Here is a 23,658-nt window from a genome sequence, read left to right on the forward strand (position 1 = left end):
ATTAGCATGGCAGTAATTGGTTTCTTTTGGCAAATTGATACATTCACTTGATGCTATTTTTTTTAATTACTGTCTCTTCCTGAGATCCTAAACAAATAGCTAACACAGCTCACTTATTTCTTAGCATAGTTTTCTTAAACTCTTCATCTACATACTTGAATTTCTAGAGCTTTTCCCTTATTCGCCTTAAACCACTCAGTTGTCTTTTCTTCTACCCTGACTGTTTTGGAGATTGCAAAGATGTTCTGCTGCTCTTACAGGCTTTTTCTCTCTGAATGACTGCTGAAAGAAGCCTAAACACTAACCAAACTCGTTTCTCTCCACCTGAGTCAGTCAGCTTCCTAGTTTGAATGGCTATTAACTCCTGCCCTACCAATTGCACAGATGATGCTTTTTCTCTCTTTTTCCTGTATTGTCTTAAAAGCTGTGACAAGGATCTCTTCATATGAGCTGTTTTATCTACCTTGCCTTGTAGAACTCATTGCCTTAAAGAGCTGTGGATTCCAAGTCAATGCATGTACTTAAGACAGACAGAGATAGGTAGTTTTTCGATTGATGAGGAGATAGAGGGTTACAGGGAAGAGGCAGTAGAATGGAGTTGAGAAACATATCAGCCATGATTAAATGGTGGAGTAAACTCAGTGGCCCGAAGGGCCTAATTCACCTCCTGTATCTTATGGTCTTGTGGGTGGAATACTGAGAGAAGATTCAGTAACTGAGTAAGTGAGTCAGGAGGGAATAGAAATTACAGGCTAGTTAGATTAGATTAGATTCTCTACAGGATGGAAACAACAGGCCCTTCAGCCCAACAAGTCCACACTGCTGCTCTGAAGAGTAACTCACCCAAACCCATTCCCCTACCCTATATTTACACTTGACTAACTCTATGATCCTAACTCAATGGGCAATTTAGCATGGCCAATTTACCTGACCAGGAGAAAGTGAGGACTGCAGATGCTGGAGATCAGAGCCGAAAATGTGTTGCTGGAAAAGCGCAGCAGGTTAGGCAGCATCCTGAAGAAGGGCTCATGCCCGAAACGTAGATTCTCCTGCTCCTTGGATGCTGCCTGACCTGCTGCGCTTTTCCAGCAACACATTTTCGGCAATTTACCTGACCAGCACATCTTTGGATTGTGGGAGGAAAGTGAAGCAGCCGGAGGAAACCTAAGCAGACACTGGGAGAATGTGCAATCTCCACACAGTCGCCTGAGGTGGGAATCGAACCCAGGTCCCTGGTGCTGTGAGGCAGCAATGCTAACCACTGAGCCACTGTGCCCCCCGCCCCCAATTGAAGCACAGGGAAGTTTGGCAAGGTTGGATGGTATTTATTTTAATGTAAGGAGCCTGAATAACAAGACAGATGAGTTGTTGAGGGCACAGATTAAAACATGGGTCTATGAAGTCATTGCTGTTACACGGATGAAAGCGGGGCAGGATTGGTAGCTCCTTTGTGAGACACAAAGGAGGTAAAAGAAGAAGTGATGATGCAATATTAATCAGAGAATCGATTGCAGCTTTAAGGAGAGATGACATGTTAGAATGGCACAGTCATTAGCACTGCTGCCTCGCAAGGTTACAGGGATAGAGTGGAAGATTGGGTCTGGGTAGGATGCTCTTTGGAATGTTGGTGTTGACTTGATAGGCCAAATGGCCCACTTCCACACTGTAGGAAGTCTATGAAGTTGTTTGGGTAAAATATAAAAGCCAAAAAGGAGCAATTACATTGCTGAGAGTGTACCCTGCCGCCGCTGCCACAGTCTGAGAGAAATAGAAGAGCAGAAATGTAAGCAAATTTCAAAATGTATAAAAGTGAAGGACTGTAGGGCTGCTCTCTCATCAGATAGATATGACTGGTTTGGTTCAACATGTCTCATGTGGCGGGAGAGTTTGAGAAGGAGAGTCCTTCGTGGCACCCTAAAAATAATAGTTGTGTTAGAGGAGGGGTTTCAACTTAGAATCGCCAACAGTAACTGGGGTAGTCATAATGGGAAAGGTTTAGAGGAAGCAGAATTCCTTAAACGGCAGTACCGAAAAGGCCCTACAAGAGAGGGGCAGTCCTGGTCTGACGCCAACCACTTACCCAGCTTTATTATTTGAAAGTGTCAATGGGGAGCTTTAACAGAGGGTGATCATAACTCCTTGAGATTCAAACTTATTTCGGATAAGGATGGACCTAAAATTAGAGTTCTAAACTAAGGATAAATCTATTTTAATAAGATCAAATATAATTTGGTCAGAGTGGACTGGGAGCAGATCTTTTTGGCAAATCGGTGTCAGAGGTCAGACAGATTCAATAAGGAAATAGGTAGACTACAGGATCAAACATGTTCAATAACGATTAAAGGGTGGAACCAACAAATACGTATCGAAGGACATACGGAGGATTGGATGAAGACAAAAAAAGGAGACTTATGGCAGATACAGTGAAACAGATGTCCTAGATGAGTACAGAATGTGCAAGGGGAGCTTTAAAAAGAAAATTGAGAGCAAAAAAGGGCATGAAAGGATAATTGTCAAGTAAAATAAAGGAACGTTCTAGGTTATTTTACAAGTACAATAAGGGTAAAAGGATGACGAGGGAAAGACTAGGGCCTATTAAGGATCACATGGTAATTTGTGCGTGGAGCCGGAGGATGTCGGTCTGGTTCTAAAGGAGTATTTTGGGTCAGTGCTCACTGGTGAGAGGGATGAGATGAGTATAAAAATCAAGGAGAAGTATTATGATTATAGTTAAAGAAAGTAGCACAGATAGAGAGAAGGTTCTGAGTGGTCTGATGGGCTTAAAAGTACATAATTCTCCAGGATCGGATGAAATGTAACTCAGGCTGTTAAGTGAAGCAAGTGAGAAAGGAGCAGGTAATAATTTTTGGTTTTTCTTTCCTCATTGGAGAGGTAACTGGACTAAAGGGTACCAGTGGGGTCCAGTTATTTCAAAAAGGGAGCAAGGGATATACCAGGAAATTATCAACCAGTCAGCCTAAATTATGGTGAAGGAACTATTGGAAGCAATTAGGAGGGACAGAATTAACCTGAACTTGGAGAGGCAGGAATTAATCCATAACAGTAGCTTGGTTGATGAAGGATGTCTGGCCAACTTGATTGAATTTTTCAAAGAGGTGACCAGGTGTATAGATGAGGATAATGCATTTGACATAGTCTACTTGGACTTCAAGGTTTTTGATAAGTTCCTGCATGGAAACTGAGAATAAAGTTAACAGCTCATGGGATTCAAGGAAATTTGGCAAATTGATTGCGGAATTTGGTGAGTTGCATGAAGAGGAGGATGATGATTTAAGGGATGTTTTTGTGACTTAAAGCCTGGGCCCAGTGGGGTTCTGCAGGATTCCGTGTAGCGCCCTTGATGTATGTATATGATATAGATTTGAAAGTAGGAGGATTGAATAGCAAGTTCATGGATGATGTGAAGATCCTGAAGATGCAAAGTGAGCATTTGTTGCCCATTCCAAATTGTCTTGATGGGCCACTTCAAAGGACAGTTCAGAGTCAACCATAATTTAGGGCATCTGCAGTCACATGGTCACTTGGTCAGACCAAGTAAGGATGACAGATTTCTTGCCCTAAAGGACATTAGTGAACTAGGTGGGCCTTTTCAAAAGTTGATAGTTGTCATTGCCATAAATAATATTAGTTTTATAACACACATTTATTAATTACATTTAAATTCCACCAGCCGCTATTGCCAGGATTTGAACCCATGTCCCTGAGTTATGTTATTCCAAATCTCCAGCATCGATAGTATTTTGCTTTTATTACCCTAGAGTGTTAACCTGAGTCTCTGGATTACTAGCCCAGGTCTAAAGGTTGCTGTAAGTTGTTGTAATTTCCCAATGCTTTTTCTAAGTGTTGTTCAAAGAAACTATAGGACTCTTCACAACTTCAAGCAGTGAAATTGCTTGAAGCAGTGTCTTAAGTTCAGTCATGTTCAGCTGCTTCATCAATTATCTTATTAATAGGAATGTTCACTAACAATTGCACTACTCAGTTCCATTTGCAACTCCTCACAATGAAGTTATCCATGTCTGCAGATGTTAAAACCTGGCCAACATTCAGTTTGAACTGCTTAGTGACAACAAATATTTGTGCCTTACAAGTGCCAAGCAATGACCATATTTGACAAAAGAAAAGCTAAACATCTTTTTCCTTGACATTCAACAGCATTACCAAATCTTAATTGCCCCATTATCTTGAGGGTTACCATTAACTGGAAAACTGAACCAGTCCCACAAATATAATACTTACCAGATATAGTCAAACGTTTGGAATTCTATAAGTATCTCACCTCCAAACTCCCCAAAACCTTCTCCAAGGAACAATTCAAGTGTTTGATGACTTACCTGGATGAGTTATCTCCAAGATCACTCTAAGCTCGAGTCCACCATCAGGGCCAAAGTTGTTTGATTGGCATCCATATGCCATCTTAAAAATATTCTCCCTCCACTCTAAGACTATTGATTATACTGTGCACTATCTGTAACAAGTACCGTTGATGGTGTACCCCTCCCTGGGTATTAAGGTGACATATCAGTCTAGACATTTTTTGTTCAGGTCTCTAATGGAACTTGAATCCAGAAGTTTCTGGCTTGAACAAGAGGACTACCAGTTGAGCTACATATTGCATTTTGTAAATGTGTGCTGAGCCAGGATAACTCATTGCATTTTCTGAACTTCCTCAAGGAGGCACATGTTTCTATATGGGCTGTTAGGATCTACTGTATTCCAGGCTTTATGAATATTTTGAGGGGGTTAGGTGTGCAGAGGTTGACTTCTGAAAGACCAATACGTTGTCCCAGTTTTCCCTGATGCTGATGCATCCCTTCTGTGTGATCATTTGTCGACAATGCTGTGAGGTTATAGTAGCATTGTGTTATGATCTTGTTAGAGACCAGAAACACTTTGTTTTTCTCTTTGGAAATCCAAAACCTGAGGTACTTACTGAAAGAATGAAGCCAGAAGGTCTGTGTTTTAAAATCAAAGGATTTTGTCATCTTTTAACAAAGATCAAATAAATTAATTACTATTATAAACTTCTTAAATAAGTTAAAGATACAAAACGTACGATGAACTCAGTTGTTTAGATTATGAACTGAACGTCTTAACTCAGAATTTTCTCTACACTTGTCTGACTGACATACCAAAAACCCAAGTCAAATACATAAATAAAATTGGAAAATTGACCACTTGGCCCAAGAACTCCTTTCGGGGTTCGCACAAAAAAGACCATTTGATCCAACCAGTCTATGCTGACCATAATCCCAAATTAGACTGGCCCCTTCTGTCTGCACTTGATCCATTACTCTCCAAACATTTCTTATCACATACTTATCTAAATGCCCTTTAAATGTTGCACCTGCACCCACCACTTCCTCTGGAAGACCATTCCACACACTAACTACAATCTATGTGTAAAAACAAATTGTCACTCATGTCTTTTTTTTTAAACCGTTCTCCTCTCACCTTAAAAATATGTCCCATAGTCTTGAAATCCCCCACCCCGGGAAAAGACAACTGCTATTCAGCTTATCTATACCCCTCATGATTTTATCAACTCCTAGAAGGTCACCCCTCAACTTCAAGTGTTCCAGTAAAAAGAAAGTCTCAGCCTATCCAGCCTTTCCCAAAGCTCAAGCCCTCCATTCTTGGCAACATCCTGGTAAATCTTTACTGAACCTTCTCCAGCTTATTAATATCCTTCCTATAACAGGGTCACCTGAACTGGACACAGTGTCCAGAGGAGGCCTCACCAACATCCTGTACAACCTCAACATAACATCCCAACTCCTATACTGAAAGGTCTGAGCAATGAATGCAACTGTGCTTATGCCTTCTTAACTACCCTATCTATAATGTGATGCAAACTTCAAATAATTATGCACTTGAACTAGGTCTCTCCATTGTACAACACTACCCAAAGTATAAAGGTTGAGATTTCGTGGGTCTTCCATTTGTATCTGGCAAGGATTTCCCTTCAAATGTCCTCCACCTGCCACATGGAAATATAGTCCTTGTTCAACATAGATGTCATGCATGTCTGAAACATAGCTGCAATGCATCTTGAAGATGGTGCACACTGCTATCACCATATGTCAGAGGTGAAGGTGGGTGGATGGGGTCCCAAAAAGCAGGCCCCTTTGTCCTGGCTGGTTGGTGTTGAGTTTCTTGTTTTGTTGGTGCTGCAGTCACCCAAAAGAATGGAGAGTATTCTATCATGCTCCTGACTCGTGCATTGTAAATTTGTGTAGCCATGAATGTTAGTTACTTCTTATTAGTGCATGCTCTCCAGGTCTTGCTGCATGTAGACAAAGACAACTTCAATATTGTAGTGATTGTAACAAGGTCAGCCAGGTGGACCTCATAGAATATGAATTCCTTGATTGGGGGCTGTTAATCTTGTCCAATCAGGGAGCTGATAAAAACAGGTGTGTCAAGCATCCTGTCAAGAGCTGACTTTGAAGGAGCTGGCTCAGTGTCAAGGACTTCCCATGTGTAAATAAAAGTTGACTTGGTGACAGGATGGCAGCCTCTGTTATTTCAAGTATCTGAGGAACTGTGAACAGCATTGAACAGCCCTGCAGTGGGGCTTCTGATGGAGGACAAGTCATTGATGCAGCAACTGGTTGGGTCTGGAACATTACCCTGAAGAGTTCTTGCAGCGATGTCCTGGAGCTGAGATGATCGATCTTGAATAACTACAACTATCTCCCTTTTTGTGTTAGATATTACTTTAGTTATGATGAGAGAACAGACAAACTGGAATTGTTTTCCTTGGAGCAGTGGAGACTGAGGTGGGCACATGGTGGAAATGTATAAAATTGTGAGGGACATAGACAGGGTAGATTGAAAGAAACCTTTCCCCTTGGTGGAGGGATCAGTAACCATGAGGCATAGATTTATGGTAAGGTGTAGGAGATTTAGAGAGGATGTGAGGAAAATCCTTTTTTCCAGAGAGTGGTGGGAATCTGGAACATACTGCTTGCATGGGTGGCAGAGTCAGAAATCTTTATAGTATTTAGATGTACAGTTGTGATGCTTAGGCATACAAGACAATAGGCCAAGTGTAGGAAAATGGGATTAGATTGTTAGGTGGTGCAGTCCAGATTCGATCAGTTGAAGGGCCTTTTTTCTGTGTTGTAGATCTCTACTATTGCTGAAATGTGGTAACCTTTGCAATGTTCAATGCCACCAAGCATTTTTTGATATCTTGTGGAGTGAATCAAATTAGCTGAAGCCTGGCATCTGAGATACTAGGGACCTCTGAAGAAGGCCAAGATGGATCATCAACTCAACGTTTCATGCTGAAGATAGATGGCATACAAAGACCTTAGTTATGATATTCCTTAAAGCATGCAGATGCTCTTCAGGCTGTCACTGGAGGTGTCATGCAATCCAGAGTAGACTGCAGTTCTGTAAAGTGGTCGCACCATTGAACAGATATAGGTTTTGTCCATTCTATTGTGAATGGTTACTCACAAGGCCTCAATAAACTTGTACTGCTTAAAAAGCAACCCTTCTTTTGTTGATAGACATCAACAATCCCAATACTCAACATCTGATGTTAGCCTTGATGGGTTCCAGCTTTTGAGCATTGAAAAGTAAATAAATTGATTCTGCCTGCAGAGCATCTGAATTGTAATCCTGTTCATTCAAGAAAATAAGATCTTGCAATACAGGTGTCTGATCTTTCTGTATTTTTAGGATTCTTGTGTGCAAGAACGCGTAGAGTAACATTCACATGTTTTTCCTGTTGGTATTGCTCCTTGAAAGCAATAATTCTGTCCACTGGCAACAAACCTCTATCCTATACCTTTTTGTAAGTAATAGTTTTCAGGAAGTAACTTTCCAGTTACCATTAGCCACATTACGTTAGACAAAATAAAATGTCAACTATTCCAAAGCAATGATAATTTAAGATCAGACATGAAAACTGTTACATTGCCATCAGTTGAATTTATTTCTTGTGACTTTATTATCAGACTAGCATTATATTTAAGTTCAAATATATTTTCGCTGAAAAAGGTATTATTTTTAGTTGAATAACAAGACTGTGCAGTTGTATAATTTTTGTTTTACACAACTTGGTACAAAGGTTTTTCTTTCTAAACACTGTTGTACAAATTCTCAATATTGTGCATTATCTAGATTTTCCAATCTTGATGTTTACCAATATATAGTATTGTTTATGCATTATTCTACGAGATAGGAAGTTTTGTTGCAGAATTAGTTTTTTATTTAAAATTTATACTGTTGAATTTGCTACTTTTTCTAGACTAATGAGTATTGCTAAACAGTGTCCATTGGAATGGTAGACACACAGATCCAGTCTAATGCAATAACAACACTAGAAAATGACTCTGGAACCCCATTGGTTGAAGAATTGGTACAGGAAATGGAGAATGTAGAGGACAGCAGTTCAGAATCATTCACCATTGATGAGAAACAGACTGCAGAAAATGGTCCTGGATCAAATGAGACTGTGCCAGGTAATTCACTTTAATCAGACAATACATTTTCCAAATATTTGTGTGAATGATTTCAGTATATGACCCATTAGCCTTAATTATTGTACTGTTACTAATCAAATATTCTACCCTATGGAAGAACAAAGCCATTTATTGGCAATGGCAGGTCATCTCTTCAAAACTGGAGAATTGCTGTTAGACAAATTAGATAAATGCTAGCTAAACTAGTTTTCTGATCTGTATTGATATTGATCCTGTTACAATCCTGGACCAGAATTAATTTGTTGTGACCTGGTTTGGAATCAGTAACTTTTACTTTTAAAGAGATAAAGTGTGAAATCCAAGGTACTTGCTAAGACAATAAAGCCACAGATTCTGTTATTTTGAACAAACAAACAATAAACTCTTGCAGTACAATATGTGTATAACTTATTTCTAACACTCAGAATTACAAATGCAACAACAGACTATGATTGAATAGCCTATCGTACATATCAAATAGCAAATATAATCATGAAGGTTTCTTAGCAATTCACCCTACACATCAATGATACATTGAGTCATTAAATGTCATAAGTGATCTTAATTCTTTACTTTTACCAATCTGGTCTTGAAACCCCTCTCGAGCTGCTCTGTCATGAACAGCCTCAATGACTGTTCCAGTACTACTTTCCTTTTACTGGGTGTGCGTTTCTCTTTGTAACACTTAACTCCCTATTTAATTCCAGAATTTCTTCCTGTGTTTTTTCTAACAACACAGAGCCATTTCACTGCTTTTGACTCCTCATTGAACCTCCTGCATGGAAGATGTGTGAATCAGCTGCCTTCCCAACAGTATAACAAACTGCAGCACTCCTACGTGGAGTTTCCTTCTGTCTCCATCGACAACCAACCCACTCACTGCTATAACCATTAAACTCTTCGTCAATAGCCCCCATGACTGTCCTGAGTGACCTATAAAACCTTGCAATGAGTACTTACCCTATTGTTAGGCAGATTTGAATGTTGCCACCTAGCAACTCTTGGAACTGTTTGTTCCATACATATAACCAGTCATACATTGTTGGCTTTCTCAGCGCAACGCTTTGATACAAATAAAAGATTTCATCATAATCTATAGAAAGAAATACATTGACTAGTGTAAGAGTTGAGTCCATAGGCCACAGCTCCTAACCAGCCTGGTATCTCAATTTGTATGTTGGTCCTATCAATATATACATGTTACACTAATGTAGTAACATAGAACTCAGCCCAGAAGGTGGAAATTAAAACTATTAGGTCGATACCAGCACTTTCAACCCATTTAGTACCACTTACCCACCCTTTCCTCACATCACAGCAATTTTGTTTAATTTCGTACCCATAGTTCTGTAAGATAATGCATTTCAAATCTAAGTACGCATCTTTTTAAAGAAATCCTTATGTCATACTTTCTAGCTCTTTGCAAATCACTTTTAGTTATGAGCAATTGGGAAGTTTCTCATTATTTACTCTTTCAAAGATCTTCATGATTTTAAATAACACTATCAATCTCAGTCTTATCCGCTGTAAGGAAAATATATCCAAATATTCCAGTACATCCATGTACTTGTAATACCTCATCATGGAACCATTCTGATTAATGTATCCTTGATGAATACAATGATAATGGATAATGTACCTTATGATTGTTCTATCCTTCTGTGTACCTTTTCCAAAGTGTCTATATCCTTTTACAAACTTGTGGTGCAGAGAGTTGGGCATAATACTTTTGTTGGGCCAGTTTAGAGAAAAAGTTATAAAAACTGGTGTTTAAAAAGAAATTTTACCTCGGATACTTTTTCTAATGTGTATGTTTTTTTTTAATTTCCAAGCTTTGTGACTGTCACAAAGAGAAACACATTTTTCAGCTAATAGTGTTGGTATTTATGGAGAATGGTGTTGTTTTCAGGTATTAACTGTTGTTCGAGAGTGTGGGTGCTGGAGAAGCCCAGCAGGTCAGGCACCTCCGGGGAGCAGGAGAATCGATGTTTTGGGCATAAGCTCTTCATCAGGAATGAGGCTTGTGGGTGGGGGGGGGGGGGGGGGGGGAACTGAGAGATAAATAGGACTGTGGTGGAGTGGGGGGGAAGGTAGCTGAGAAAGCGATAGGTTGATGAAGGTGAGGGAGAAGGTAATGGGTTGGAGAGGTGGTTGGAGTGGATAGATGGGAAAGGTGATGGACAGGTCAGGAGGGCAGTGCCGAGTCGGTGGCTTGGCACTGGGATAATGTGGGTGCGGGGGAAACAAGGAAACTGTTGAAATCCACTGTGATCTCGTGTGGCTGCAGGGCCCCAAAGTGGAATATGAGGCGTTCTTTCTGCAGGCAGCAGGTGGTAAGTGTTCATTGCCAAACACTTACCACCTGACACCTGGAGGAAGAACACCTCACATTCCGCCTTGGGGCCCTGCAACCACACGGGATCAAAGTGGATATCAACAGTTTCCTTATTTCCCCTCTCCCATATTATCCCAGTCCCAAGCCACCAACTCGGCACTGCCCTCTTGACTTGTTCATCACCTTTCCCATCTATCTGCTCCACTCTCCTCTCTGACCTATCACCTCCCTCAACTTCATCAATCACTTTCTCAGCTACCTTCTTCCATCCCCCCACCAATACCCTACCCCCTCCCATTTATCTCTCAGCACCCTACACCCCCCCGGCCCCGGCCCACATGCCTTATTCCTGATGAAGGGCTTAAGCCCGAAACATCGATTCTTCTCCTGCTTCCCGAATGCTGCCTGACCTGCTTTGCGTTTTCAGCATCACACTCTTGACTCTGATTTCCAATATCTGCAATCCTCACTTTCTCATTAGCTGTTGTTTATGTGGTTCAGAGATAAAGGAAAGCAGTGAAGACGTGAGAGATTGTCATGTCACTTTAGAGACCCAGACAAATGCTCTGGGTTAATGGTTTCAAATCCCATTATGGCATATGGTGGAATTTAAATTCACTTAATGAATTTGGATTTGAAAACTTGTGCTAGTAATGATGATCATGAAACAATATCATCAATTGTTGTAAAAGCCACCTTCTTTGAGTCTGGCCAACCTATGATTCCAGATCCACATCAACATTGACTATCACTTGACTCCTGACAGCTTAGCAAATCACTCCATTCAAATACAATTAGGGATGGGCAACAAATGCTGGCCTTGTTGGTGATACCTAGATCCCATGAAGCAATAAAGAAATAAGAGTTATGATCAACAGAGTCATAGAGATAAACAGACCCATCTGTCCAACTCATCCATGCTGACCAGATATCCTGAATTAATCTAGTCCCATTTGCCAGCACTTGGCCCATATCCCTCTAAACCCTTCCTATTCATATACCCATCCAGATGCCTTTTAAATATTGTAATTGTCCCATCCTCCACCACTTCCTCTGGTAGCTCATTCCATACACGCACCACCCTTTGTTTGAAAAGGTTGCCGCTTAAGTCCCTTTTAAAATTTTTACCTCTCACCCTAAACTTATGGCCTCTAGTTCTGGACTCCCCAACCTCATGATTTTATAAACCTTTATAAGGTCATCCCTCAGTCTCTGACACTCCAAGGAAAACAGCCACAGCCTATTCAGCCCTTCCCTACATAGCAAAATTACTTTGGGTCAAACTTTTGTAATAACTGGGAAGCAAACAAAGTTAAAGAATAGTAGCTTTGTAAACAATCTCACTTACTGCCAAACTACCTTTAATATCTTTGCATGCTTTAAAAAGCTCATGCTAGCTGATCTGTTGATTAGAGTGTGTAAATGATGATGTAATGAGTCTTGCCTTTCTCCAGGTGTTTGCTTTCAGTGGAATACTTTGGGTGGAACTTTGTTTGTCTAGGATCTATTATTGTAGTGTTGGTAATGCTATCTCCTCCCTCATCTCTAGCAACATTCAGATAAGTCAGTAGAGATAATTGTTAGTGTAGCATTAACAGGTTACACAGACCTGAAAGAAAGGAGGAATAGATAAATCTCTTCTATTGGAAGGAATATGTTGAAGACAGGCCTTCAGAATGTGTAAAGTTTTAAGAGTATCTGCAGGGAGAATATTTTTATTAAAATAAAACTAAGAACTGTAGATACTAAAAATCTGAAATACACATTAACAGCAATTGTTGGAGAAGTTCAGCAGATTTAACATTTTACATTTAATGACCCTTTTTATCCAGGGTTCTGAAAAACATATGAGGGAGAGATTAAGGAAATTGGACCTGAATTTCCTAGCATTTTGAAGAATGAGGTGATCCATTTGAAACTTATAAACTCTTATGGGATGTGACAGAGTGAATGTAAATAGGATATTTCCCTTCACCTATAACTCTAGAATTAGGAAACATTAATCTCAAGTTAAGGGACATGTCTTTTAAGACTTAGATGAGGAGCATATTTATTTTCACTGAGAGGGTAGTGAATTTTTAGAGTTGTTTACTGCAGAGGGCTGTAGAAGGTCAATCAATAAGCATATTTAAAACTAAAAATTGATAGATTTCTAGAGATGACCAAGCATGGCCTAGAAAGACCTAGAGAGGGCAGGCTAAATGGGATGAATAGCCTACTTGTATTCCTCTGACCCTAATTTAGTGGCTGTTGTTTCAGGCCTATATTTCTTGTTTTCAAACTAAAAATAAATGCATTCATGTTATAATATCTTTTATGATATTTTTAATTTCTACCTCATTATGATTACCAGATTTAATGGAGCAACAAAGAGACAGCCGTCCAATTAAATCTATATTTTGATTCTGTCTTTACAAAGGAGGACACACATAATGTCCCAAAAATGTTGGTGAACATGGATCACCTCATTCTTCAAAATGCTAGGAAATGCAGATCCAATTTCCTTAATCTCTCCCTCATATGTTTTTCAGAACCCTGGATAAAAAGGGTCACTAAATGTAAAATGTTAAATCTGCTGAACTTCTCCAACAATTGCTGTTAATGTGTATTTCAGATTTTTAGTATCTACAGTTCTTAGTTTTATTTTAATAAAAATATTCTCCCTGTGAACATGAGAGAGGAACTGAAGGGAATCTGTATTAATAGCGAAATTGATGGAATTATAGAGTGATAAATCCCCAGGACCCAATAATTACATCTCAGAGTGAAGGACATAGAACAGTACAGGCCCTTCAGCCCTCGATGTTGTGCCGACATTTTATCCTACACTAAGATCCGACTAACCTACATACCCTTCATTGTACTAATTGTACTTAAGTGCCTATCCAAGAGTCGCTTACATGTATCTGACTCAACTACGACTGCCAGCAGTGCATTCCACGCATCCATCATTCTCCTGTGTAAAGAATCTACCTCTGACATCTCCCTTAAACCTTCCTCCAGTTACCTTAAAATTATACCCCCTCATGATAGACATTTCTGCCATGGAAAAAAGCTCTGGGTATTCACTCTATCTATGCCTCTGAACATCTTGTACATCTTTATCAAGTCACCTCTCATCCTTCTTTGCTCCAATGAGAAAAGCCCTAGCTCCCTCAACCTTTCTTCATAATACATGCCTTCCAGTCCAGGCAACATTCTGGTAAATCTCCTCTGCACCCTCTCTAAAGCTTCCACCTCTTTCCTAAATGAGGTGACCAGAACTGAATACAATATTCTAAGTGTGGTCTGACCTGGGCGCTATAGAGCTGCATCGTAAGCCTGCAGCTCTTAAACTCAATCCCCCGGCTAATGAAAGCCAACACACCTTAACAGCCCTATCAACTTGGGTGCAACTTTGAGTGATCTATGGACATGGACCCTAACAGCCCTCTGTTCCTCCACACTGCCAAGAATCCTCCTTTAACCCTGTATTATGCATTCATATTCGACTTCACACTTTCACAGGTTGAATTCCATCTGCCACTTATCAGCCCAGTTCTGCATCCTGTCAGTGTCCCGTTGTAATCTACAACAACGCTCCACATGATCCACAACTCTTCCAACGTTTGTGTCATTGGAAAACTTACTAGCCCACCCTTCCACTTCCTCAACCAAGTTATTTATAAAATTACAAAGAGCATAAGGTCCCAGAACCGATCCTTGCAGAACATCACTGGACACCGAGCTCCAGGCTGAATGCTTTCCATCTACCACCACCCTCTGTCTTCCATGGGCCACCCAATTCTGTATCCAGATGGCCAGATTCCTCTGTATCCCATACCTCCCTACTTTCTGAATGAGCCTACCATGGGGAACCTTATTAAACACCTTGCTAAAGTCCATGTACACCACATCCACTGCTCTACCTACATCAATATGTTTTGTCGCATCCTCAAAGATTCAATAAAGTTGTGAAGCATGACCTGCCCCTATCATGCTGACTATCTCTAATCAAACTATGTTTTTCCAAGCAATCATAAATCCTGTCTCTCCGAATCCTCTCCAATACTTTGCCCACCTTGGACATAAGCCTGTGTCAGGTCTGTAATTCCCAGGGTTATCCCGATTTCCCTTCTTGAACAAGGGAATAACATTTGCCACCCTTCAATCATCTGGCAGTACTCCAGTGGACAATGAAGACACCAAGATCATCGCCAAAGGTGCAGCAATCTCTCTTCCTTAACTTCCTGTGGTAACCTAGAGTATATCGTGTCATATTATCTATCCTTATTTTTTCAAAGTTTTCAGTACCTTCTTCTCCCTAACATCAACCTGTTCTAACATATCAGTGTAATTTAATCTGTCCTCAAAAATGTCAAGGTCCCTCTCAGTAGTGAATATTGAAACAAAGTATTCATTAAGGACCTCCCCTACTTCCTCTGACTCCAGGTGCAAGTTCCCTCCACTATCCCTGATTGGCCCTACCCTCACTCTCTCCATCCTCTTGTTCCTCACATAAGTGTAGAATGCCTTAAGGTTTTCATTAATCCTACCGGCTAAAACTTTCTCATGCCCTCTTCTAGCTTTCCTAAGTCCATTCTTCAGTTTCTTCCTGACTACCTTGTAACCCTCTAAAACCCTGTCTGATCATTGCCTTCTCAACCTTAAGTAAGCTTCCTTCTTCCTCTTGACTAGGTGTTCCACATTCCTTGTCACCCAAGGTTCTTTGAAGCTACCATCCCTTCCTTGCCTCAGTGGGACTAACCTGTCCAGCACTATTAGCTTGTTTCCTAAACAACCTCTACATTTCTGTCATGCAATTCACTGAGAACATTTGTTCCCAATTTAAGCGCCATAGTTCCTGCCTAATAGCATTGTAATTCCCTCAATTAAATACTTTCCCATACCATCTGCTCCTATCCCTCTTTGAGTATAGTAAAGGTCAAGGAGTTGTGATCACTACCACCGAAATGCTCTCCCACCGAGAGATCTGACACCTGGCATGGTTCGTTGCCAGGCACCAAATCCAATATGGTCTCCCCCTATCCGGCCTATCTACAAATTGTGTCAGGAACCCTCTTGGACATACCTGACAAAAACTGTGCTCCATCCAAACTATTTGAACTAAGTCGATTCCAATTGATATTAGGGAAGTTATAGTCACCCATGACAACAACCCTGTTACTTCTGCACGTTTCCAATATCTGCCTCCCAATCTGCTCGTCCATACCTCTTTTGCTGTTGGGGGGCCTGTAGAAAACTCCCGATTAAAGTGACTGCTCCTTTCCTGTTTCTGACTTGCACCCATACGGACTCTGTAGACAAACCCTCCTCGATGGCCTCCCTTTCTGCAGCTGTGATACTATCCCTGATAAGCAATGCCACTCCTTCCCCCCACCAAAAAAAAATCCTTTTGAAACATCTAAACCCTGGAACATCCAACAACCATTCCTGCTCCTGTGATATCCAAGTCTCCCTAGAAAGTGGCCTTAGAAGTAGTGGTTATCCTTCAAGGTTGTGTAAACCCTGGAACAGTTCCTATGATTTGAAGGGAAGTTAATGTAACCACTATTTGGTAAAGGAGGCAGAGAGAGCAAATAGGGAATTGTAGACCAGTTAGACTGATATTGGTAATAGGGAAAATGCTAGAGTTGAGAACAAAATATTTAATAGCAGAATATTTGGAAAACAGTGACAGAATGTAAGCAAAAGGCTTTTAATAAGGATTGACATAGTGGATTAGCATGTAAAACTAAACCCCATGGGATTGGTATAGAGTACTAACATGGGTAGAGAACTTGTTGGCAGGCACGAAACAAAGGATAGGATTAAACTGGTCTTTTACCCAGTGGCAGGCAGTGACTAGTGGGGTAACACAGGAATCAGTGTTTTGGATTCCTGTTTTCATGATAATTTAGATTAGTGAAGTAAATGTATATCTCCAAGTTTGCAGATGATACAAAGATGAGTGGGAGTGTGAACTGTGACGAGGATACAGAGATGCTTCAATGTGATTTAGACACAGAGTGGGTGGGCCTTTCTTGCAAGCACCTGTTATTTCTTGATTTGTACTCTCCCCTCATGTTATGATATTATTTCCACCAGTGAATTATTTTCCATCCTGTTTTATTTCTTGTTCCCAAGAGCATCCATATTAAATATAATGTAGATAATCTCACCTTTACTCATTTTGGTAGCAAAATCATGAAGTGCAGATTGCTTTCTGAATGGCAATAGATTAAGCAAGGGGAAGGTGTAATGAGACCTGGGTGTTCTAGTACACCAATTGTTGAACATAAGCATACACCTACAACAGATGATGAAGAGGTCAAGTGATGTGTTGACCTTCATAGTGAGAGGGTTCAAATATTGGAGTAGGATGTCTTGTTGTAATTTTAGAGCCTGATGAGAACATTCCTGAAGTATTGTGTGCAGTTTGGCCTTATCTGAGGAAGGATATTCTGGCTATGGATGGAATACAACAAAGGCTTACCAGACTGATTGCTGGGCTGACAGGATTGATGTATGAAGAGAGACTGGAGACAGCTATATTCGCCGGAGTTTAGAAGAATGAGTGGTCGGATCTCATGGAAACCCATAAATTTCTAACAGGGCTAGGCAAGGTAAATGCAGGAAAGCTGTTCCTGATGACTGGGAAATTCAGAACCACGGGTCACAATCTAAGGCTACAGGCTACAGTATTTAGGACTGAGATGATGAGAAATATATATATATTTTTCATATAATGGAGAAAGCAGGAACAAAGTACTGAGTTGGATAACCAGTCATCGTCCTATTGAATGGCAGAGCAGCCTTGAAGAAACGAATGGCCTACTATTAACTTGTCCTCAAGCCTACCTTAGCCAATTTGTTTCGTTCAGTCTGAGACTATTAAAATGACCTGCTATTGATGGAATGTCTTCCTTGCAAGCACCTATTATTTCTTGATTTGTACTCTACCCTCCTATTAGGATATTATTCCTACCAGTGAATTATTTTACATCCTATTTACTTTCCTGTTCCCAAGAACAGCCATATTCAACTCATACGATCCCTACAGTGTGTGAACAAGCCATTTGTCCCAACAATTCGAGACTGACCCACCTAGACCCATTCCCCAATACTCTAAATTTCCCCTGACTGAGCATCAAACCTACACATCTCTGAACACTATATGGGTAATTTAGCATGGCTAATTCACCTAACTTGCACATCTTTGGACTGTGGGAGAAAACTGAAGCACCAGAGGAAACCCATACAGACACTGGGAGAACATGCAAACTCCACACAGACAGTAGCCCAAGGCTGGAATTGAACCTGGGTCACTGGCACTGCGAAGCAGCAGTGCTAACCACTGAGCCACTGTGCTACCCATAAACTCTTTACCATTAGCTCTACTGTTCTCTCCACAGATACAGTCAGACCAGTTCAGTATTTCCATTGCTTCATGTTTTTATTTTTGATGTTTTTCCCCACACTGTTTCTTATCTCCACACAGACTGATTTACATTTTAACCTTCCAAGCCAAGGTAATTTCTCACTATAGTACTGATCTCATGGTTTATTATTCTGAAGAAGGGTCTTTAACTCTGTCTCTCTTCACAGATGCTGCCAGACCTGCTGAATTTCTCTAGCAATTTCTGTTTTTGTTTCAGATCTTCAACATCTGCAGTTCTTTATTTTACTTATTAACAGAGTTGCCCCACCTCCTTTTCCTTTTTACCCTGTCAGAAATATTAAGTATCTGTGAATATTCACTTTCCTGCCTTGGTCAGCTTACAATCAAGGCTCTCAGAAATGGCTATAATATTGTATCTATTTGGTTTTATCTGTGATATCAATTTATTTATCCTGTTATAAACGCGTGTACATATTATGCATTGTCAGTTGTTCATTTCAGTACTGGGTGACAAAATTAGTCCTGATTTGGAGGTGCTGGTGTTGGACTGGGGTGTACAAGGTTAAAAATCACACAACACCAGGTTATAGTTCAACAGGTTTATTTGGAAGCACTAGCTTTCAGAGCGCTGTTCCTTCATCAGGTGGTTGTGGCTTATACTCTACAAAACTGATGTTTTGGTAAATACATCAAAAAAGCAATAGTGAATCAGTGGTCTACTTTAAAATCAGTTGCTGATTCGGTATTACTCATTTTGCACGACTACAAATACTAGTTTGACTTCATTTAAGTCCTTGTCTAATTTTGTGCAATGAGAAATGTACAAATCCTTTTGCTACTGCTTTTACACCAATTCTGGTCCCATGTACCTTTTGTAATTTAGAAATATTTTTTTAAAAAAGAACAAAGTTACGTTTCAATGTATTGAAAATCAGTCAGAGTAAAATATGAATATGTGATGTGGTGGATGCAGGTACAATTACAACATTTAAAAGTCATTTGGATAGCTACATGAATAGGAAAGATTTGGATGGATATGGGCCAGGAGCAGGTAGGTGGGACTATGGGGTTATGTTTGACATGAGATAGTTAGGCCGAAAGGTCTGTTTCAATACTGTATAACTCTGACTGTATGATTACAACTGCTTCATAGCCTGCTTGAGATGTATGTACTGCATGAAAGACGATTAAGTTGTTACTGCTGCTGCTTGTATGTTTTTCTGCTTTTCCGTGACTTTAGTCACTTCGAAAATTGTAACTGGTGACAACAGTCTTTCTGTGGTCATAGGGTGTTTCTACTCACTAACTAAAAAGTTAGTGTTGCAGAACAAAGAGACCTTGGAGTGCAGGTTCATAGTTCCTTGAAAGTGGTGTCACAGGGTAGATAGGATAGTGAAGAAGGCATTTGGTATGGTTTCCTGCATTAGTCAGAGCATCAAGTATAGGAGTTGGAAGTTTATTTTGCAGCTGTCCAGGACATTGGTTAGGCCACTTCTATCGGAAGGATGTTGTGAAACTTGAGAGGGTTCAGAAAAGATTTACAAGAATGTTGCCAGGGTTGGAGATTTTGGGCTATAGTGAGAAGCTGAATAGGCTGAGGCTGTTTTCCCTGGAGCGTCAAAGGCTGAGGGGTGACCTTATAGTGGCTTATAAAATTATGAGACTCGTGGATAGGGTAAATAGACAAGATATTTTCCCTGGGGCGGGGGAGTCAGAACTAGAGGGCATAGGTTTAAGGTGAGGGGGGGGGAATATTAAAAGGGACCTAAGGGGCATATTTTCCAAGCCAGGAGTTGTGTGTGTATAGAATGAGCTGCCAGAGGAAGTAGTGGAGGCTGGTACAATTGCAACATTTAAAAGGAGGGGACGGATTGGAAGATACGGAAGATTCATGTACCCATCTGGATGGGTACATGAATAGGAAGGGTTTGGAGGGATATGGGCCAAGTGCTGGCAAGTGGGACTAGATTAGGTTCGGATATCTGGTCAGCATCGGGAAGTTAGACTGAAGGGTCTGTTTCCGTGCAGAACATCTCTATGACTCTAAGTTAAATACTTTTTTGTTGCTAATGCTTGTGAGCAACTTATCTAAGTTCATTCTTGAATTATTTATTTAATAGTGATCTTCTGTTGTACCTTTCTATTCTTGACAGGTTGTCTCTTGTTCATATAATATATAATAATCTTTTCACTATTTGATCGTTCAGAGCAAATTGTAAAGCATAGAGTACATTGAACCCTACGTCTTCTGCGTAAGATTTGTTATTCATGGAATGACTCCCTCTTCAGAGGTGGTATTCTTTTATAGTTAGCATGAAAAAGCTGATTTGTTATTTTTCAAGAAATTACTTTTAGGTATTCAATGCTGATAGCATCAGACCCAGTCAGCATGTGTCTCATTTCCAAGATTCTGCTTTATTACAGTGTGGAAAGAAATGCTGATTAATCCTCAAAATACCGTTTATGCTGTCTTTCATCTACTACTTGTTCTTATTGCTAAGGTTGGTGAAACTGTTCAACTGTAGTTTTCATAATTATGTGTTGGAACTTCTAACAGAATGTTTCAACCGTTTATCCCATAAGATCTTGATTGCTTTATCTCATGTCCAGACAAACGGTTGAATATAATGCCAGCAATGGCTGGCTCGATCAACCTTAATCTGGTTCTGTGCCAATTAGGCAATTAACTGCTCGGCACTGGGGCCTGTGCCCTTTTAGGGTTAGAATCTTTTCCGTATCTTCCAATCCGTCCCCTCCCTCCAAAAGCTGCCAGGTAGTTGCGCAATCGCGCTCAAGGCGAGTCAGAAAAGGAGAGTGTGTATTTGATTTTTCTATGAGGCAGCCCCTATTCACAGCAGCACCATCAGGGAGCCACAGGTTACTCAACTAGGAATGTCCTCCCCTTGAGTCTGCCAACTTTTACTGCACATGTTTGATAATTTGATGACTATACAAGGGCCTCAGTTAGCCTCTCTCTAGGAAAGCTGCAAGTGAACTCAGTGATCCAGAAGGCAACAGGCATTGTCTCCCAGTTGTACACTTGCTTCTGCCCCAGTCCTTGACTCACTAACTATTCCCGAGGGCCAGGTTAAATTCAGCCCAAGGTCTACAATTCAACTTAAGAGGCTTGTTGATTCTTTTGATCACACTGATCTGAATTCCTTTCAAGTAATAGTTATTTCCCACTCTCAAACAAGGGGACAAACTGGAGGAACCACAACAAACTTAAATGGGTGTTTAGGCTGACCAGCTTGTTTATGCATTGTATAATTCTTTATAAGATTAAAATTTATGAGTAGTTAGGCAGCTTCATATGCAGAATATATTTTAGATCTTTTGAGAAGGATGCTTGGTATTCTATAAATCAGATTTTGCTGATTGTTCCTGGTTTAAGTTTGAAATGATGCATTATGCGCAATATTGCGTCATCGATATCTGTTTCACAATGGAGTGATGAAACAGTGTTAGCAACGTTTTTAATTATGTGAATAATATTTTCTTTTGTTTAAATCTGTTTCTCTTCCCCCAGCGCAGTCTTGGCTATAATTGAATCTAGACCGTCAATAATTTGGAAAAAGCTGAATTAGTTCTGATATGAAATTTAGTTTGTTTCGCCATGAGTTGATGTTCTTGTTGTGTGCCAGATGAAGGATATAATGTAGTACCTGATTTGCTTTTAGTAAAATGTACCAGGATACCATACTAAATGGTGAAAGCAAATTGGAGGTTAGGTCATTTTTAATTGTAATAGCTGATGCATGCTCTGATACTTTGGGCCTGCATTGTTATTTTATAAAGAAATTATGATGTAATAGTGGAATTTTTACCATTAAAAGGCAGACAACAGTGGAGAGAACTACAGATCCATAATAAAATTAATTATTTTCTGAAAGAGCAATATTGCTTTCTATTTCAAACTATCTAGTTACATGTGATCTAGCTAGTTGTTGGGAAGAATTACCCAGTGACTGGTAACTCCATATAAGTTATTCTTATTTTTGACCTTGAATTGTATTGCTTTAAATTTAGTTTTGACTTTTTGAATGAAATGAATCATTGTCCCTGCCTCATGGATTATTCAAACTAACAAAAACAGCTAAAATGTTAGAATATTTAATATTATCTCCATTTTACTTGGATTACTTTAATATCATAAAGTTTTTTTTGTCTCCTCCTCATCAACTTTCAGATACTCTTACACCAGCCTCTAGTCCATCATCAACCATCTTTCCTGTTACACCATTAAACCAAGATGAAGCTTCCACCTCTGGATTCAGCATAGAGTGCCGAGTGTGTGGGGACAAAGCCTCGGGCTTTCATTATGGTGTACATGCCTGTGAGGGCTGTAAGGTATGTGCAAGTCTTTTTTTTAACTGAAATTTTTTTTGGTTTTGACAACAAAAATCAACATTGTAGTGTTGCAATGATTTTATCCATGGCTCTTCTAGTGATGGTTAAAGGTGAGAGCTGTGTTGACTCGTGTTCAATTCTGACCATTTTACTAAACGTACAACATTAGAAGAGTTCCGTCTTCGTGTTGCCTGACATTTTAATACTTGACTTCAGATGCTTAGGACATCAGATATTTGGTTAAATGCAGTCTTGAAGATCTTTATGGCATCAGCTAATGTCATTCATTTATTGTGCATGTTGGTGATATTAAGTGGAGTGGAGTCTCTTCCATCCTATTCTATTCTCAACCTCCTACCAACCCAAGGCAGAAAGCGACTAATTAAGAAGTTTAATTGGTCAGTTGATCTTGTTGTGCACTCAGGCAAGAACCGATGCTAGTTATATTCTATTGGAACTGTGTGTATCATGTTTTAGCATGTTTTATGGTTGAGGAGGACGTAAATGTTGTTAAAACACTGAAGAAATTAAATTCAGAGAAAGGTGCACTCATGTTTCCAGCCTTGTAATCCAAAAGATGTAAAGTTAGTTTTTAGTGATGCCACCCAAGTCAATCTTCAGAATAGGTATTTTAATATGACTGGGCTTATTATTACATTCTTGCTGGAAAAGAGTAATATTGTCCATTGGTCTTGAAATCCAACATTATTAACAAACTAGTTCCAAATACTTTAATTGCTGAAAAATTGGCAGTAATGAAAGCACAAGTTTTAGGACTGTATTTATCTAATATAGTGAAGGAAATCTTTGATAATGAACAATCACATAAAATTTGTCCGTGGAATATCATGTTCTCTTTCTGACAATGTTCATTTGACGAAGGATGTTGCAGAGAAAATGTGAAAGAAATGTTGAAAAGTAAAGAGATTTCTGGAATAAATTGGATTGATGCCAGATACGAATTGTCATCTTGTCCTTCAAGGATAAATGCTGCTTAAGAAATTACTGGTTGAGTTCAAAGAGGAACATCTTGTGTGATGAAGACAATATGGAATGGTGTTATAAAAATACATTGTTAATCTTGTATCTTTGTC

General features: G+C 39.8%; 1 protein-coding gene across 7 annotated transcripts in view; it reads left to right on the forward strand.

Moving 5' to 3' along the window:
• LOC122559570 (peroxisome proliferator-activated receptor alpha) overlaps positions 1-23,658 on the forward strand; it is a 70,230-nt gene that overhangs the window by 16,147 nt on the left and 30,425 nt on the right. For all 7 annotated transcript variants that reach the window (XR_006314462.2, XM_043709260.2, XM_043709259.2 and 4 more), the window contains 2 exons: positions 8,285-8,498; positions 22,404-22,564. Coding sequence is in view for 6 of the 7 variants with exons in the window: in XM_043709260.2 (XP_043565195.1) it covers positions 8,318-8,498; positions 22,404-22,564 (342 nt within the window). In the remaining variant the exon portion in view is untranslated. The remainder of the gene's footprint in view (positions 1-8,284; positions 8,499-22,403; positions 22,565-23,658) is intronic.

This window comes from Chiloscyllium plagiosum, unplaced genomic scaffold (genome assembly GCF_037043375.1).
Source record: "Chiloscyllium plagiosum isolate Xiang-an unplaced genomic scaffold, Cpla_swu_hap1 HiC_scaffold_19, whole genome shotgun sequence".
Taxonomy (NCBI): domain Eukaryota; kingdom Metazoa; phylum Chordata; class Chondrichthyes; order Orectolobiformes; family Hemiscylliidae; genus Chiloscyllium; species Chiloscyllium plagiosum.